We start from the raw sequence: 19,461 nt of genomic DNA, 5'->3' as shown, positions 1-19,461 counted from the left end.
TATATAATTAATAATAGAGTTTTTTTTAAAGACCAACACCAAGGACAGGTAATGTAGTCAGAAAGGGGCACCACTTTAAGTTCTATATAACCGTGTATAAAATGAACATTACTTGAAATGGGTTGCCTATGAATCTTAATATTAAATGAATTTATTTATGACCTCTCCTATGTATAAATAACCTGGACATTTACTACTTTTTTAATTTGTAATGCTGGGGATATAGCTCAGTGGCATAAGCACCTGCCTGGCAAGTGCAAGGTCCTGAGCTTGATTCCTGGTACAAAAAAAAAAAATTTGTAAGATGCTACCAACTAGAATTATTATAGGGAAAGAAATAGATTCAAGTTGGACAAAATCTTTAAATGTTATAGTTTTATGAATGTCTATAGAACTTTGCTTTTTATTAAGCACATATATGATAATATATGCTATATGAATGATACAATGATTTAAATGATGGTATAAAATAAAACTATCACATATAAGGCTGTTAATTTTTTAAAGTATTAAAAAAATCAGTTTATTTTTCCTGTGCTTAGATTTAGGGTCACCAGTGAGATTCTAATGGAAGATTATACTTAAAAACTTTGTAATTGCTGTTGTTTATGAACATCTATCGTTGTCTTTTAGGTTAGTTAATTCTCTTCCCTTCCTTATGAAATATGAATAGGTACTATAAATGTATACCTATGCATATATATATCTTACGTACATATATATGTATATTTGTATGCTAGAGAACAGTTGTGCACTCTGAAGTATTTTATGTATTTCATTTCATTTCATCATAAGGCAAATAAGGTATTGTGATTTAATGGATAAGGAAATGTCACATGTATTCCTAACTCACAAGTGCTACAGAAGTCTGTCTACCAACATTCCATTCACAGAAATCGTTTTCTCATAACACTAGTAGTAGGTGTGGTAAAATCTATGTTCATGATTTTATGTGTTTTACAGGAATTTTCAGCATGAATTATACGGAGACCAGCTCATTGGCAGACTCAACAATAGGTTTTACAGCTGAGTTAGGAAGTATCAGACCTGTGCCTTCCAATGAGACCACTTGTGAAAACTGGCGAGAGATACATCATCTAGTTTTTCACGTGGCAAATATTTGTTTTGCAGTTGGTTTGGTTATTCCAACAACCCTTCACCTTCATATGATATTTCTTAGAGGGATGTTGACTATAGGTAAGATACCCGAGATTAGGCAGAACTTTGTCCTAAATGGTATCAGATGGACTTTATGTTGGAGACTTCAGCGTGATCCTTGTTATGTCTGTAGCGTACCTAAGAGTTCAGGTCTTTGTTACTGAATTAGCAACATATCAAGTATTTTAAGGGGCTGGGGGTTTAGCTCAGCGGCAAAAGCGCCTGCCTGGCAAGCGCAAGGTCGTGAGTTCGGTTCCCGGTACCGGAGAAAAACCAAAAAAAAAAAAAAAGTATTTTAAAACAAGGCCTTTGCATAACATATTTATCCCTTACTTACTTTTGAGAAAAATTGTGCATGCTTGCATATGCTGTTTAGATTTTCTAGATATCAGAAAATCTATTCATATATTCATTGTGTGGACTTTGGAGGCAGATTGTATGATTTGAGTCCTGGTTCCACCACTTCCAAACTATGTAATTTGGACAAGTGATTTAATCTTGTTACCACACAGTTTTCTCATGTGTCATATCGAGTAAGAATAAAACCATCTCATAGGGTTGTGGGAATTAAATGACTATTACATCACGTAGTAAGTATTATACAATCTCAAGCTGTTATTATTTGAAGACACTCAGTTGCTGTGGCCAGTTAAGCAACATTGTAATGAAGGTAATCACCCAAACATAATTGTTAAAGAAAACACTTTTTTGGTTCTTGTAACCTTGTGAAGTAAATTAAATTGATTCACATCAAAATACTAAAACAATTGAATGGATTACTTTAGCCAGTGATTCTTCACAGATTACTCTTTCTGCTTATTTCCCTGATAATCCATTTATTCAGGTGCATTTTTAAGCACCTGTAATGTATCAGACAAAGACTGAAGAAGACAGTCTCCATCCCTGGAGAGAGAGATGGGCAGTCACAGTGTGGGGAGTTGGATGCTGTGATACAGGGGTGCATCCATACCGGGGGGAAAGGAGAAGGTGACAGGCTCAGCAGGAAAGTGACACAGGCCCCTGAGGACAAACCACTTCTGCCAGCTTTTGGAAGATTAGCGGGACTTTTCTGAATGTGTGTATTACCTTATAAAAAATAGTCCAGGCAGGGGCATCTGGAGGTAATTGGTGTCAGACCAGTAGCTGCAGTAACCACAGTTTTGTCTTCAGTTCCACGATGTTTGCCTTGGTCAAAACCGCGCTAGGTTGTCTTCCTGTTCAAAATATTCAACAAATAGCGGCAAGGCAGAGCTGCTAGAAATGTGCACATGCGTTCCATGACAAATACGGCAGTGCTATGTGAGTTGGTGGAGCCACATTCTGCATTGCTGTATGGACGTACGATCTACAGCAACACAAATTGGAGTAGAGTGGAACCTTTGTCCTGTTGGCAGTCACCCCAGAGGAATGGAGAGATCAGTAATCATGCCAGCTGATGTAATACTACTGAATTATTTCAAAATCAAATCATAACTGATGCCAATTAAAAGCACTATATCCACTAACATATGGTGTATTGAAGAAATAAAGTATAATTGAAACCTTAAAAGAAAAGTCCAAATCTGAATTTTAAGACAGTTTTGGAGATAAAGTGGACCAAAGAGATTATCTAGCCCAGTACTTGAGTCTATAAATGAGGAAAATGAGGCCAAGTAAAGTGACAAGCCTTATTTACATGCACCCACGTAATTCTGATGAGGTAAAAAAATTATTGATGAATAACTTTTTAATGTCAGAGGTTAGCTTTTGTGTCCATGTGTGTCGATACATTTGTACGTTAGTTGATAATTTCATCTTAAAAATACACTGATTCTCCTACCGTAAAATTGATCAAAAGGAACTGATATTGTATGTAAAGTCAGAGAGAACAGGACAGTTGCTGTAATGGATATCACTAAGTGAAAATTCAGGTGGTTAAAAAGTTTTGGTATGACATTTGGACTCTTTAATATTAATGAAAATACAAAATAAAATATAATTCTTTTATATCAAATGAAAAGTTTTCAAATTTTATTTTGACAACCAGATACTGGTGTTCCAAAATAGTAGGTTTATAAATTTCTACAGACCTGTTGGAAAACAGTTCTTCATAGCATCCAAAGCTGGAAGCTCACCTTCAGGTAATCCAGCCTAAGCAAACGATCACAAATACAGATGCTTTTATGGGTAAAGTTGTTTTTTTCTTACTTACCAAAGATTATTCCCCCAAAATATCATCTGTGTTCAATAGGGAGTTAGGATTATGATTTAATCACTTATACTCACTAAAAACTATGCTTGAAAAGAATTTTTTGTTATTGCTTACAAAGAATTTTAATGAAATGGGAAAACTGTTGTAATTAAAAATGTTTTAAAATTATACATACAATAGGTTTTCTGTTTGGTAAAACTGTATAACTGTAACATAGCATTAAATATCAGCTGGGGTTTTCTTTAAATTACAGAACTGTAGATTTTTCCTCCCCTTTAAAAAGTATTTTCTTTGGGCTGGGGGTATATAGTTCAGTGGTAGACTGCTTGACTAGCACATGTGAGGCCCTGGGTTAACTCTCCAACACTGCTTTAAAAACAGAAAGGAAGAACGTATTTTATATTATGCAAATATTCTACAACAAAGAATGTGTTTTTTCCTAAAGTAAAAAAATTGAAACTGATATTCAGCTCATCTATTTGTAAAATACATTTGATTTATATACAGAGAATGAGAAATTTATTGTTACCTGCTGAAGTTGTTCTATATATATGACATGTTAATAACTTTGTTATCCAACAGGATGTACCCTCTACATTGTGTGGGCCACTCTCTACCGATGTGCCTTGGATGTAATGATCTGGAATTCTGTGTTCTTGGGAGTCAACATTTTGCATCTTTCATATCTTTTGTACAAGAAGAGACCGGTAATTACTAAAATTATTTAATAAGGAAGTGACTTTAAATATACAGTCTTTAGAAGCATTTTGTTCAGATTTTAGAATGAACATCTAATATCTTTAATCCTTTCAATATTATTTCTCTGAAGATTGGACTTTCCATTTATAAATGCCTGAAAGTATAATATTTGAGAACTGTGAGATTTGGTCTACAAATGAGTTTTTAGACCTTTTCAAATCATTAGGTGTAGGGATCAGGGATATATTTCAGTGGCACAAGTGCCTGCCTGGCAAGTGCAAGGTCCTGAGTTCAAGTCCCAGAACCAAAAAAAAAAAAAGTCATTAGGCATGAAAGAACATGAATAATACTCTTAAAAGTCATATTGTTTATTTCCTTTGTCCACTGATACTCAATTATAAAATTACTAATAGGCAGCTTCCATAAGCTTCCTAATGATTTGCAAATAGTTCTTTTTTAATGTAATGACTATTATATTTTTTCTTATGCCCAAAATATTCACTTAGGTAAATCATTTTTGATGGCTGGTTACCAAGCTCCAGAGTTTAATGTTTTATTTTCAACTCTTGATTTATCTTGTTGGATTTCCTTCATCATATCAAGAACAAAAGTACAGTAGGGAAAATAGCATGGCTTCTAGAAATCATGCCGTGCATATTCCTCTAAGCACACACATTCACTAAAGCAAAAGATGTAATGCTTGCCCTAATCTTACGTTCAAGGATAGACCTGATGTAGAAAACATTCCAATTTGAATGATACAATGATATATGAAATAAGCATTCCACTAGATTGTAACCTCTTCACACAGAGGAAGTCAGTCTGTGTTGCTTTATTGTATTGGTCAGCTTTCTCTAGGTTAGGCTGGATAATAACCTGAACATCTCAGTGACCCATAGCAACAATGGTCTTTTTTCTCACCCACCTTACATGTTGACTCTGGTAATCAAGTGTCAGCTATAATTATACTCCATTGTCCAACGCATTTCAGAGTCTCTGCTGAAGGAGCAAGTTCTGTTGGGACTGCATTTTCATAGCAGAGGGAAAAGAACGAGAGAACAAAAGAGAGACACCCAGTGTTCCATACAGTGTCTGCTCAGAAGGAACATAATGTCACTTTTGCTCATATTTCATTGGCCAAAGCAAGTGACATGGCCAAGCCTGCTAATGTGGAGAGTAGGGAGTGGAAGGAAAAGTATAATCCTCTTATAGGGCCTGGGAACAGCATTCAAGAACACTGTGTAATTAGCACACTTACTGTTGTAGTCCCTGTTCTGTCAACCATAACAGGCACAGTCGACAGTCAGAAAAACTGTTGATGGGTAGGTACTTTCAGAGAGAATAAAGAGGACTTCAGGAAGAAATTAGGTCTCGAGCTGAGACTTGTAGGATGAGTAGAATGTGAACAGGCATCACTAGATTTTCAGATGCTTTGCTCATTACTGTACCACCTTGGAATATGTACATGCTGGAAGTGGGACATAGTTGTGAATAAATTGTTTCAGATGCTCATTACTACAGCCCTGGAGTGGAAGAGACAGATGAGTATAATAATCAAGATGTCCGTTCCTAAAGATCAGAACTTTCTGGAACCCTCAAATAACCAGGTTCATAAATTGCTGATGTGGCTGAAGCACCAAATAGGATTCAGTACTGTACTTGCATTTATTCTCAGGCTATCAAACTATTTTTTTGAAAAATGTAATGCTGGTTCTTCATCAAAACAAAACAGCAGGACAAATAGGATCACTGCAAATGCAAAAGTGATGTTGTAGCAGCTCTGGTGATCTGGGGCTCAGGCTTTGTCGGTGTCTGCCAGAGCTTTCCCTGGGGTGGAGTTCACCCCCAGTGCGGTGCTGTTTTCCTCTCCACCCAATTAGTGTGACTTTCAGAGACAGCCTGTCATCATGCCTGGGGTATGACCTTGGCCTCAGAAAATCTAACACCAGAGGTGATAAAGCCATTTTGCTTTCTCTTCCTCCAGTAGCCAGCCTTATTCACCAGGGGAGGCTCCATCCTACAGGGTTTACTTTAGCTGAGAATGAAACTGCTACACTGGAGCTCTATACCCTCATCTTTTCCTTCACGTGGCATGCAGAAATATGAAGCAGTGATTGCTCCTGTGCAGTTTGTTTTTCTCTCTAGTAAATAACTTAATGGAGATAAAATGTTTCATGTAAATGCAGTGTTTGTTTGGTAAATTTGTTTTACATTCTTATTTTGTGTATTTTCTTACTATAGCACACAAAAGTTAATGTAATTTCTCTCTGTGAAACAAAAAATTTTGGAGATGAAATTTTGTGTTATTTGCAGAAGGTGCTATGGTTGGGAAGGTGAGTGTTGTAACAACATCCAAAATCTCATCAGTTGCTTTATGGTCAGTAGAACAAGGTGTGATCCACAGGGCCAATCTTCTCTTATGCTCTTAGAGTTGATTTTAACTGCAAACATGTGCCCTTTAGCAGATAAAGTAGAAACTTACATCACTGCTCACTCTCTGGGTAAGACTCCATTGACCTAAAAACAGAAGGGTGATGGTATGTTCAATAGAAGGGTGATTTGTTTCTTCTCAAAACCATGTTTGCACCACAGAAGTCAGTATTTTGAGGTTGCTGTTTTAGTGCCGCTTCTCTCCTTTGCTGCATTTCAGGTAAAGATTGAAAAGGAACTCAGTGGCATCTACCGGCGATTGTTTGAACCCCTCCATGTGTCTCCAGATTTGTTCAGAAGATTAACTGGACAGTTTTGCATGATTCAAACCTTGAAAAAGGGCCAGACTTATGCTGCAGAGGACAAAACCTCAGTTGATGACCGTCTGAGTATTCTCCTGAAGGGAAGGTATGGAAATAGGAATTCCTAGTTTGCCTTGAACCTTTGCACAACCTCTGGGAAGGAAATAAGTAAGAAGAGATGTTGCCAGTTAATGGATAAAGTAGTTGAGTATGGTGGTGATGAAATTTCTTTTACAATTAAACTTTGTAATGCTGTGGCGCAACAGGTTAAAGCTGGGAAGACTCCTGCTCTGAGTTTTGCTGCTGTCAAAATTTTCAATTGTGACTATTTTTAACCATTTTTAGCTTTTTAAAGTTAAGTCAAGATTTACTGGCATTGAAATTCAAGAAGGTTATATGTTCATTAGAGGCGATTTGCTTATTTTTTGAATATCATAAAAATGTAACTTTTAAAAAAATGCATAACTTCTGTGAATATCATCCTTCTGGGAAAGAGCCAGTGGGTACTATTGTGTGGGCATAATTATTAATAACATCCCTTTCCCTCTCAAAAGTCTGCCAGTTTGAGTAACAAATTATGTAGTCACTTCAAGTGTTACAGCCATGATGACCATCAGAAGGCACATTACTGGTTTAATAGTGGATGCTGGTTTTGTTTTCCTGGTATTATTTTTTGGAATTATTCTATTTCAGGAAGCATTTTTAACTGTCTGTCATCTGTGGAATCTTTTAAAACTTAAGTACAAAATATAATCCTGTAAGATGATGGTGATTTTAAAGATTGTCATATTATTTGTGAAATATATGCTTATTAACATTGTTTTCTGTTATCAGAATGAAGGTCTCCTATAGAGGACATTTTCTGCATAATATTTATCCCTGTGCCTTTATAGATTCTCCTGAATTTAGATCAACTCAGATGCACAAAGGTGAAAAATTCCAGGTATGTTATGGTTTGATTTTAAGGAAGATAGAAACTAGTTCATTGCCCATTCAAAATCCAGGGGTGTTATTAGTAGAATATGGCCATGATTTATTGAAAAAAAGAGATTATCATATGGCATATATTGTATAACATCATCTTAAAAACTTAAAATGTGTATGTATATTAGCAACCTTCCCACTACTGAGACAAAGGACCCACCTCTCACAACTTAAAGGAGGACAGGTATATTTTGGCTCATGGTTCAGTCCATGGTCAGCTGCTTCCAAGGCAGGAATGGCTTGGTGAAAGGCAATGGCAGAGGAAAGCAGTTCAACCTATGGTACCCAGGAAGCAGAGAGAGAAGGTAGGAGCTAAAGATGAGAATGTACTTTCCTAGGTCATGTCCTTAGTGCCCCACCTCCAACCAGAGCCCACTTCCTAATGGCACATTCAACTGTGAATTCCTAAGTGGATGAATCCACTGGTAAGTATACTACCGCCATAACCCAATCCCCTTCCACACATGAGAATTTCAGGGGGACATTTTAAATCTGAATCATAACATTCCACCCCTCGTTCCCAAAAGATCCATGTCCAGCTCATTATGCAAAAATACATTTAATCAATTGCTAAGAGTCACTGAAGTTGTAATAGTCCTAGCATTACTGAAAAGTCCAAGTGCAAAGTCTCCTCTGAGACTCAATCCAGATTCTTAGCTCTGAGCCCCTGTTAAAAATCCAAAAGAAAGTTAAATACTTCCAATATACAGTGCCACAGGGTAAACATTTCCATTCCAAAAGAGGAAAAATGGGGATAGAAAGGAATGGGACCAAAGGAAGACCAAATTTCAGTAGGACAAACATTAAATCATGTAGTTCCACGGCAAGATGTGGTGAGATGTGAACTGCAAGGGGCTTGGGGAGACCCACCACCATGCATTGTTAGCGGCAGCACACATGGCGTCTTTCTTGGGTGGCTGTGCCCACTGCTGGTTGTTTTTCTAGGCCGATGATCCACATTCCTAGCATTTTGAAATCCTTGAGGTCTCCACCTGGCTTTACTCTCACAATTTTACGTACTGCTTTCTCAGGATCACACTACCTGGCCTCCCAGGCCTTCCTCTGAAATCTGGGTTAAGCTTCCATGACCCCTTAACTCTTGCATTCTGAATGTTTATAAAGCCAGTACCATGTGGATGATGCCAAGGTCTGCTGCCAGTGAGAGCAGAAGTCAGGCCTCCTTAGATCATGATTGCAGTGACCTCTGAGTACCCAGCACTATGAAATGAATCCTGGTGAAATAGTGCCCTAGGGACTGTTCTTTAGCAGAGGGCCTAAGGGGGTCTCTTCTCAAATGAAAGCTTTATAATTTTTTACCATTGAGCTCACATCTTTCTTGTGTCCTGGTGCAAAGTACTTGCGTTCCCCTGCCCTTTTTTTTTTTGTCTTTTTGAGACAGGGTTTCACTATGCAGTTCAGGCTGGCCTTGAACTCACTTTGTAGCTTACGCTAGGCTCGAACTCACTGTAATCCTCTTGCCTTATCCTCCTGAGTACTGGGATTACAGGCATGTGCCACCATGCCTAGCTAGCATTTTTTTTAATTATAATCTTTTCAGCAACCATGCTTTCCTTTGCTCTAACTTTGCAGGTGCTTTCTTTCTGGGGAAAGTGAAAACTATTAAAATCATTCAGCTCTGCCATTTGTTGCTGATTTTCAATGGGGATCTGTCTAAAAGCAGTCAGAAGTACCCATGCCATGCAGAACATCAAGCTACTTTAAAATTCTAGATTACTTAGAATTAACTAATCCCCCTAGATTAATTAATCCCCAGCCTTTAATTTTATTTTCCCATCAAGTCTCAGGATGTGGGCAGAATGTAGACAGATTTTCTGCCAGAGTGTAATACACAAGACCTCTAGTCCAACTGCCAATGGAGTCCTTGTTCCCAGCTGAAACCTCCTGAGCCTGGCCTTTACTGTCTGCATTTCTTTCAGCATTCTGGTATTCTGAGCATCAACCAAACTTCCCATCAAGCTCAGTTTATAGCATCTCCATATTTTTCCAATCTCCTCCTATGAATCAGTTCCAAAAGCTTCTAAATTACATGGTCAGGTACAGTCATTACAATGAGCCTACATCTCTGGTATCAAAACCTATATGAACAGTCTTCCACACACATAAGAATTTTGGGGAACTTTTTAGATCTAAAGGCATATTCTATTTTAGCCAAGGTGGTCACTAATATTTCTGATATTACTGTGGTATTAAAATTTTTTTTCTTTTTGCTTATTTGAATTTCTATATTTTTTCCATAAAAAATATTTAATATTTTTATTATGAGAGAAAAAGAAAATGTCTTTGTAGACAATCAGTGTACCTGAAACATGTAATGGATTACTTTTATTAGGAGAAAACAGAAAACTGGCTTTGCCATAGAGAATTTATTTTAGTAATCATTATGAAAAAATTGAATCACTTTACCCTTTTCTGCTTAGTGAGTATTTTTAAGGGCAAAGACTGAAATTCGTCCCAGTAGCAGCAATTTGAGTGTGGACCACTTGGTATAATTCTTTTTGTATTTTTTAATTGCTCCATTACATGGCACTTCATTCTAATTCTTTCTGTGAGTACCCAGATCTCCTATTTATTGTTGGTAGGAAAATAATCAAGAACATGAATGAGTCTTTTTCAGTTTAAACCTCTAGATAAACAGCAGTTAAGGAAATACTCTGAGCAATAAGGTCCATCTCTTTAGGTACAAAATGAAATTGAAGGGAATGATACCACCTGAGGGAGGAAGAGATGTCAAAGTTTCTGGATGGCAGACTCTTACTTTGAGACTTAGATTCTCATTTTGCATTGCCAGATAACTTGAGATGCCACAGTGAAGAGAAACATAAAATTTTATAGGCATACCGTTTAGTTTATTTTTGTTCACATGGTTTCAGCCTCACCCGTTCCTGAGTAACTGGCCTAAGCATAGCTGGCTGAGTAACTGGCCTAAGAAATTACACAATTTGTTAAAATTAAATGCATTTTCTGGAAGGTCTCAGAGACCTTTACTGATACGTGTGACCCTGTTCCCATGCTGGCTCTGCTTAAGATATGGAAAGAGCAAGTTAATGCTGTGTCCCAGCTGCTCTAGTGTACGCTGTCATCTTGTCACTGCGGCCAACAGAGCCCTGAGATTTACGTTCTTACTGTATCTGTAGTCACTAGCATCTGCAAATGAGGACAAGGCCACTTCTTTCTGCTCTTCTTTCCTTTCAACTCCTGACAGTTGCTTTTTCCAAAGCCCAGCATTTATCTGTTGCATCTGTTTCTCTGCGTATAGTAGCAAGTGGCTTTAAATGATAACTCAGTCTCATAGTATCCTGGAGAAACTGGGATTTGGGATGTAATAGGAACCAAACCTTTGTCTCCAGAAGCAAGAGGTTCCTGAGAGGCCAGGAACACGAAAGTGTACTACCTTTTCCACAGGACTTCAAATTATATTACATTTTTAATTCAGTTAACAAAAAGTACTCCCTACCACTAATATAGTTCTTTTACTTCTTTGAAACTGGCAGTAAGGTTTCGGTCGTTGAAAACTGTTGCTGGTATTAATGTGAGGATTCCAAGAATGTGACTAAAATTGAGGTAGCATACATGGATGAAGGGTTCTGACTCATCCTTTGTTATTACCAGTCAGCTTTTCTCTACTTCTCTGCGTAGTGTCTGGAGTGCATTTTGTAACTGGCCAGTGTATGAAAATTACTATAGCATCAGCAAGCCTGTTCTGTACAGTTAAAGCTAACACCATCAAAGTAAGCCCTTGGGAGATTTGGGATTTGGAATGTAATAGGAACCAAACCTTTGTCTCTCTAGGGCACGTAGCCTGCATACCCTATAAGGGAGGGAAAGAGGCCTGCTTCCCTCTTTTGCCCCTTTTGCTCTTGTTGCTTTTGCTGTTTTCCACCACTGTGAACTGTTGCTCCTCTGCCATGTGCCACCCTGCCTCAGAGCCAGCGGATTATGGACTGAAACTTCCACAAACTACAAGCTAAATAATCCTTTCCTCCTTTAATTTTGAGTGTCGGGTGTTTTGTCTGAGCAATGAGAGAAAAGTAACCAAGACACTCTTTTACTGAAGCAAGTTCCCAAGTGAAAAAATATCATGTGCTTCCAGAGCCAATTTCTTCACTCCCTGTGCCAAGCACAGAGGACACTTGAAGTTTTCAGTGGTTGGACTTCTCTGCCTATCTGCCTTGTACCTCTGAAGCTCATCCTTCCCATTAGGGAGCATTCTGACAGGCAGCTATGTCTTTTGCATGTTTACTTCTTTAAATTCTTTCTGTGGTCAAGGTACTGATGAATTACACAATATAATCAAAAGGAGAGAAAAGGCAAGTGGACTCAGTAACTGTCCTTTGATAGCACAGCAGTTTAGAGTGTTGCTCAGGTAAAGGTGTAGTAATTATAATAGTAATAGGCATAGTGATAGGGCCAAAAAAACCAAGTTGGAACTTACAGTTCTTCTCCCTAGGGGCTTGCAGTTGTTCTGGTACTTGCACACCAAAGCTGCCACTTGTAACTGTTGGAATCTTGAGCATCATTGTTACAGAAGGTAGAAGTAGTAGTGTTTTATGTTTGGTTTCTTTTTCTTTGTGCAGTTTTTATTGACTTTAAGGAAAGAGGAATGTCTTAGAGACATATAGCCTTGCTCTTGTGAAATAAATGAACACTACATTTTACATGATATTTAAAGAAAACATTATCTTAAGTACACATTTTAGTGAAGTTGTGTAAAGCAGTTTAACGTGCCAGTTTTAACTGTGCCCATGTAGTGCCCATGAGAATTCAGTAAGCATCAGATAGAGAGACCTCTTCTGGATAGTTTTGTGTTACTGGTGTGTGAAATGCTATATGGTATGGGGAAAAAGTAGTAAATTTTCCTCTTAGGACAGTTCAGTAATCCTTATGTTAGACTGCTGTTTCCGATCGTAGCTCATCCGCAGTTTCTTTATGACACAGGTACGTTTATTTTATAAAAGCTTTAAAATCTCTCATCAAATTTCCCCTGTTTATAAGGACGTAGTCATACTAGACTAGATGCCTATCCTAGAATTTTTCATTAAAAATACATTTTGCTTGATTATTGTGACAAGAAATCATGAAATAAAACTGTCTGCTTGGCAGACGAAGCATTAGCTACCAAGAGAAATTAGCTATCAACACACTAACTACTGGCTTCCAATTAAATACCTGGCCTGGTGGACCTGTAAGTTAACTTATATGTACTGTAGGTGTTGCTTGTTACCTGAGTGCTGATACGAAATTTATATTCATTAATAATTTAAACATGTATAAGGTAACTTTCACCTATAAAAAAATGAATTTGCTGGGCAAATTTTAGTGTCATAAAGTATTGCACCACAGGAGACCTGAGGTAATTCACATGTTTGAAGAGAGGTTAACGGTGCATATATCACCTAAGTGGATGGATAAACCTTCTCCTGGAAGATGTCCAGTTCCTCACCCCACTACATGTGAGTTATATTTTTCCAGAGTTACAGCTGACATCTGTACAATGAAAGGAGCACAGCTCCCCCTAGACTCTCTTTAGCACTTGGTTGTGTGGCTGGGCTGCCGTAATTACCCAGTGCTTCCTTTTCTGTTATTTGTCCTATGGAACATTTTTTGGTTGCCTTCCATTTTACTCTCTCACATCCTACTGTTTCTGTGAATTCCCTGGGGCTGGGTTGACCGTATACTTGCCCTCCAATAAGTCCTGTCAGTGTTGGTCGTATTTCTTTTTGTTATTAGCTTCCTTCACTAGAATGTTGGCATTGTGATATCACGTCAGCCAGTCTTTGTGAGGGACCGTCAGCGGATTGGGTGCTCAGCTGTGAGCACGTGGCTAAATTACTTTCTATGTGATCTTCTTGGTGAATATTGGATGCATTGAGTGGGGTTTGTCCTGATGGGAAATGTCAGGCCTGGCAGTCAAAAGTGCTTACTCCACCACTAACTAACATGTGTTCTTCTGCAAGCTTTTGGTGCTTCTCATTTGACATCTGACACAAGTGGAATGTTACCTGTTTTATTTATTTTACAGGCAATTTTAAGGATCCACTCACATGACAGAAATAAAAGTCCCTTAAATGTTTTAAAGAGCAATGTATGTATATATATATAGGCATTATATGCAACTGTCAGCCCCTAGTCATTCTCCACTGCTTTTCCCTCTTGTATTTGTCACAGCACTTACTGCCACCTGAGATTGTCATATTTATTTATTTATTTATTCATTTATTTATTATCTGTCTCCCCTTCCAGAGTATGAGCTTCATGGGATAGGAACCTTGTCTTTCTTATTTACCACTGTAACCTCAGTGCTTTGACATCTGGCACAAATTACGTGCATGATGACACACTGAAAGAATGAATGAAATTTAGTGTTTTATGAAAACTTTTTTTTTTTTGAGACAGGGTCTTACTATGCAGTTCAGGCTGGCCTTGAGCCCACTTTGTAGCCCAGGCTGGTCTTGAACTCATAACAATCCTCCTGCCTCAGCCTCCCGAGTGCTGGGATTACAGGCGTGCACCATCACACCCAGCATATGAAGTCTTAAGGATGTTAATATATTTCTTAAATCCAAGTGTGTTTGGTTTGGGGGATTCCTACTATAAATCCAAACTTTCTTTTTTCTAGGAATATTGATCCACTTTTTAAAGTGGCCAAACCTAATTTGCTGAAGATCAGATTTCAGCCTGTTGATATAAGAAGCTGATTCTTTTTCATTTTCTTTCTTGGTTGACTTATGTACTCCTTTGCCATCTGAAATGTGTTTAATTTTGTGGAGATCAAAGAGGAAGAGCTCTTTTGGAAATGTCTGCTCTGAGGCCCAAATAAGACTTTATGTCAATTTAATAAAACTTTATTAACGTTCTACTAGGATAAGCACTGGGTTTAAGGTTGAGGATATGAAAATGGTTTTTGCCTTCAATGGTCTTTGTGTCCACTTGTTAACTCTTTCGTACAATAAACGCACACTGAGCACCATTGTGACTGTGTGTTGGAAGCCTGACATTCAGACAGGGAGACGTGTGATTCCTCCATCACAATGCTTAGGACACACACATGTGTTAGTGGGTGAGTTGGATAGTGCCATATGAGTGCCATAGTGATGAGAAGAGGAATACTAAGGGCGGGATGCGGACCTGTGGAAGATGAGGAAGGGCTTCCGGCGGGGTGCCTCACTCTGGAAGAGGGAGGAATACTCAAGCTCTGTGCAGCAGTTGCAGAGCCCTCCCACTTTCCTACGTGACAGTACGTGATGAAGAGTATGGTTTGCCAGTTCTGAGTCAGTCAAGGATCTCTGCAGATCCCTAGCGGGCTACCGTGTAGCTCACTGTGGAAGGTCGTACTTGAGAAACACATGACAGGAGGGCCCTCACACAGACAGGCTGCACCCATCAGTAACAGCCTGCACCCTGAAGCCTTCTCAATCTCAAGTGTTCATTTGCGCAGTCAGCTAGAAGGCCTTTCATGTGCAGTTTGCCTCTCAAATCTTCCTTCAGTTCACTTGCTTGGAGCTTGATCGTTAAACCCCATTGTAATCAACAGACAGGAAGAAGTATTTAGCCGTAAGTCATATGTGCAATTGCACCATCAGTCCAGTCTGCTCTGCAGCAGCGGTATGAACACGGTGGCCATTCTTCTGTCTCCAGACCTCACAAAGCAATACAACTCAACTGGTTTGTGTTTAATCTGCAGGTTGTTTTTAAACATAATTTTGCATATAGTTACAGAAGCTTGTGTGCATTGAATTTTAAGTAATTTGACAAGTCATTTGCTATGGTAATGTCTGTTAAATTATTCTGCTCTTTCCCTCTCTCAAATTACTGTAGTTATAATTCACGTACATAGATGCATTGCTTTCCTGTGCATGTTTGTGTCTTTGGCAGGTCACCATTATTGCAGATGATAACTGCAGATTTTTATGCTGGTCAAGAGAAAGATTAACTTATTTTCTGGAATCAGAGCCTTTCCTGTATGAAATATTTAGGTATCTTATAGGAAAAGACATTACAAATAAGCTCTATTCATTGAATGATCCCACCTTAAATGATAAAGTAAGTGCTTTTCTGAAATTTTTTTCTGTTAACTAAGTATGTGCTGTGAAGTATACGTCACTTTACCCAAACTATGTTTTACTGATTTCCACTAAGCAGTCATACGTTACAGAGAGAATACTTGTAATGGAGAGGTCCTTCAGCAAGTCATTTCTTGAGAGTGAGGAAGTATTGTATAATTATACTTGCCATTGCATAGTGAATAGTCTCTGTCAGGGCCGTCATTTATGAGATGAAGTTCTGTCCTCTTCAGTGGAGTTTTTTAAGTAACCCAAGGAGGCTGGTAAGGGGGTGGGAGGGAGTCAGAGGAGAGCACGCCAAGGGTGGCAGGCCGAGAGGCTGCGGAAGGGGGAGGGCTGTACGCTGTGAGGCGGGCAGCTGGCACGTTAGCCTAGGCCTCCCCCAGGCCGGCACATCTTCCTGGGTGCAGCCCCTCCCAGGAAGCCCATGGGTGACAGGAAAGGGTGGGCTTTCAGAGATGCGCAGGTCTTCAGCAATTTGCACTTTGTTCTTAATTTCCCACATTGTGTAGGAGGAAGTTTAAAAAGTTACACAAGAGAACTTGTGATATCGTTTCTGTGTGCGCACTTCTCCAGAACACTGAGTATGAGTGTGCACTCTTGTCTCAGCTGACTGTCCTGTTAAGTCTGTGCTTATTATTTCAGGTTGATAAATAGGTTATTGAGTAGATTAAATTTTTCGTGATGTTTACAGGAATAGCTGATAAAATCACAGTTTACATTTATTGGATACATAAGGTATATTTTTTTTTCACTAGCTTATTTCAAGGAAAAGTATATGCTGCTTACAGTGATTATATGATTCACATCTCATAAATCTCAGGATTCTTAAAACCTTGCTTTGCAGAAAGCCAAAAAATTGGAGCACCAACTCAGTCTCTGCGCACAGATCTCCATGCTGGAAATGAGGAACAGCATAGCCAGCTCCAGTGACGGCGAAGACGGCCTGCACCAGTTCCTGAGGGGCTCCTCCAGCACATCTTCCCTTTGTAAGTCACCCGGCAACGGATGAGAGCCCAGCATCCCCGGAGACGGCACTCACACAGCTACTGTGACAGCTTCATCAAAAATAACTTTGCAAACTAAATAGCAATAACCACATTTTTTCTAGATGTCCCCCCCCCTTATTTCATAATAGCTAATCCAACTTTAAAACATTTCTGTTTTAGAAATTGTTCACTTGTTTTGCCATATACTTTGCTTAGATACTGATTTGCTGGGAGAGTGTAAAACAGTCCATGGGGTTTGGTGGATATTGTGTTTTCATGATTTTAGTTAGAGTGAAATCCTAGACCAGCAGTGTTTTAAGAAGGGTAAGGAAACAGCTGCGGGATGTTTTACTGTAGGATCATCTCAGTCGGAGCACCAAGGGTTAAACATTGGTTGGATACCGTGGTATTCCTGAAAAGGAAGGTCATGCAGCATGCCGGAGTTACTGCATTCGCACACCGACTGAGAGGCAAGTTTCCCAGACTCATCCGAGTTTAGATTGCTTTAAATCATTTTAAGTAGCAGTAACGACACAGGTTTTCAAAATTAATAAATAAAATGGGAGAAATCAAATTATTATAAGTAATATAAGCACCGAACAAATTCATATGAAATTGCAGAATGGCAGATGAATTCTTCTCTGTACAAGCTAAAAACTTTCATATTTCCAATTCTAAACCAAAGCCACTTATTTAAAAATGCAAGCACTCATTCAGTAATCCTGTGTTTATATAAATGATCTTGTAACGTGTGTGCTTTAGATAAATTGGGTTACTCAGGAGAGGATGGTATTTACAAGGCCATATAATCGGTGTGCAGGGGAGGCAAAACTTCACCTCTTCCCTTTTATGGTTTCCATTTTTATTTATTTATTTCTGGCTGGGCCTGACAGTTAAATTGACCTAGGGCAGTTTAAGTGGAGGAGTTCATACATAGTACAAATTTTACATGGCACCGGAGCCTACAGAAGGAAATGAAAACCCAAAGAATCTTTATAGAGTCAAACACTTACATGTACTAAATTGGACAAAAATAGGGAACTGTGAAACATTAAATTATGTTGGAACACTTAAGAGTTATTTAAATAAGGTTTGTAAAGAATTCTCTGTCTCAGTTTCCTGTCCTTGATAAGAATGTTTTCCTTCCTTTTTATAGTTACTTTCTTTTTTTTATTAGTACATGTTTGCATTACATATTTTACATTCCCGTGTGGAGCTGGTACTGCACAGAACACACCTTAGTTCCTTTCTTCATCCCCTTTCCTGCCCCTCCCCCTCCCTCTTGATCCCTTTCCTGTTTGAGCAAGATCTGTCTCCCTGCTTCCAGTTAACTATTATTTTGTTCTTTATTTATACCTTGGGTTTCTCATGCGAGAGAAACCATGTGATACTTTAAGTTTGTGTGTCGGATTCATTTCACTTATGGCCTCCTGGTGCATCCATTTTCCTACAAATGACTCAAGTTTATCTTTCTGTGTAGCACAGTAGTACCTGGGCATCTTCTACATGGGAATTTCGCTTCCTGTCATGATCAGTGAAGGCTGGAGTGACAGTCTTCTTGCACCTGCTGTTTTTAAAAGTGCCTTTAACTCAAAATAGTCAATTGGCCATAATAGCGTAGTTCTAATTTCTTCAGATGTAACACGCTAAAGCAAAGTCTAAGCATAGCAGTGTTATGGACATAAAGGGGATTCAAGGGCAGCACGTGTAACAAATTGCAAATGGTTGTGTTTATTGCCTGGCTTCTTTTTGAGAGTATTAAGTGAGGCTCCCTGTGCAGGTTGGGTGTTGCTTTGGGCCATGTGCTCCCCACTCCAGGATTTGGTCAGAAAAGCGGCCTAATGGGCTCTCATCCACAGGCAGAGGGAGGACAGTGGTGGCAGATTCACTGATGGTCCTAAAGCTCCTCCCCCAAGTGGGGTGTGCCACTACCATTCCGGGGCATAACTGCCCTCAGTAGAAGGTCACTGAACCCTTTTGCTGTGCAGACGGATGAGAGGAGGAGTGCAGGTGGTTTCACAGTAACTGAGTCTGTGTCAGTGGCTATGATTTTACGTCAGCGATGAGGCATTTGGGAGTATGATATGTTTGTTCACTTGTTCTCATTGCACAGGGTTGGATACAAAGTGAGGGCTCCTGTTGAGCTGTAAAGCTCATGCTTGTAGACACACTGATACCGAGGAAGGGCTTGCTGCACAAGCACATAGAAACCCGTACTTTGGCATCAAATGTTTGCAGAAAGAAGGGACTTATTGCAGGCCAGCCGACAAGGAAACAAGCTCAAGTCTCTCTCCCAGTTGGCTGGTGGTGAAGGAATTTAAGTGCCTGGGGTGGGGGGAAGTAGCAAGCTGATTGGTAGGGGTAAGCAGGAGTCTTGGTGAATATTCTGCACCCTGTAGGCCTGACCACGTGAAACCTGTGGAAAATTGAGAACTGTTGACAGCACTCATCACTTCTTTCTTTCTTTCTTTTTTTTTTTTATTATTTTAAAGAGTAAAAGAAGGATAACATACTAATGGGGGGAATTACCGAATTACAGACAAAGTGGTAAGATTATCAATGGTTGTTGTTTTACATATTGTTATCTACAAGATAGTTTCTAAGGAAAACAAATAGACAAATAATAG

General features: G+C 38.9%; 1 protein-coding gene and 1 pseudogene across 1 annotated transcript in view; both read left to right on the top strand.

The window, feature by feature from the left end:
* Positions 1-963: 963 nt before the first annotated feature.
* Bves (blood vessel epicardial substance) overlaps positions 964-19,461 on the top strand; it is a gene marked incomplete at its 5' end in the record, with an annotated part of 30,508 nt that continues 12,010 nt past the window's right edge. Inside the window, 6 exon segments of the mRNA XM_013510787.1 lie at positions 964-1,197; positions 3,932-4,056; positions 6,699-6,886; positions 7,615-7,723; positions 15,658-15,825; positions 16,693-16,834. Of these exon segments, the coding sequence (XP_013366241.1) occupies positions 975-1,197; positions 3,932-4,056; positions 6,699-6,886; positions 7,615-7,723; positions 15,658-15,825; positions 16,693-16,834 (955 nt within the window).
* LOC102029724 lies at positions 1,736-2,581 on the top strand (annotated as a pseudogene).

Source organism: Chinchilla lanigera, unplaced genomic scaffold, assembly GCF_000276665.1.
Source record: "Chinchilla lanigera isolate Chin_1 unplaced genomic scaffold, ChiLan1.0 scaffold00010, whole genome shotgun sequence".
NCBI lineage: Eukaryota > Metazoa > Chordata > Mammalia > Rodentia > Chinchillidae > Chinchilla > Chinchilla lanigera.
This window is presented reverse-complemented; position numbering and strand designations above follow the sequence as displayed.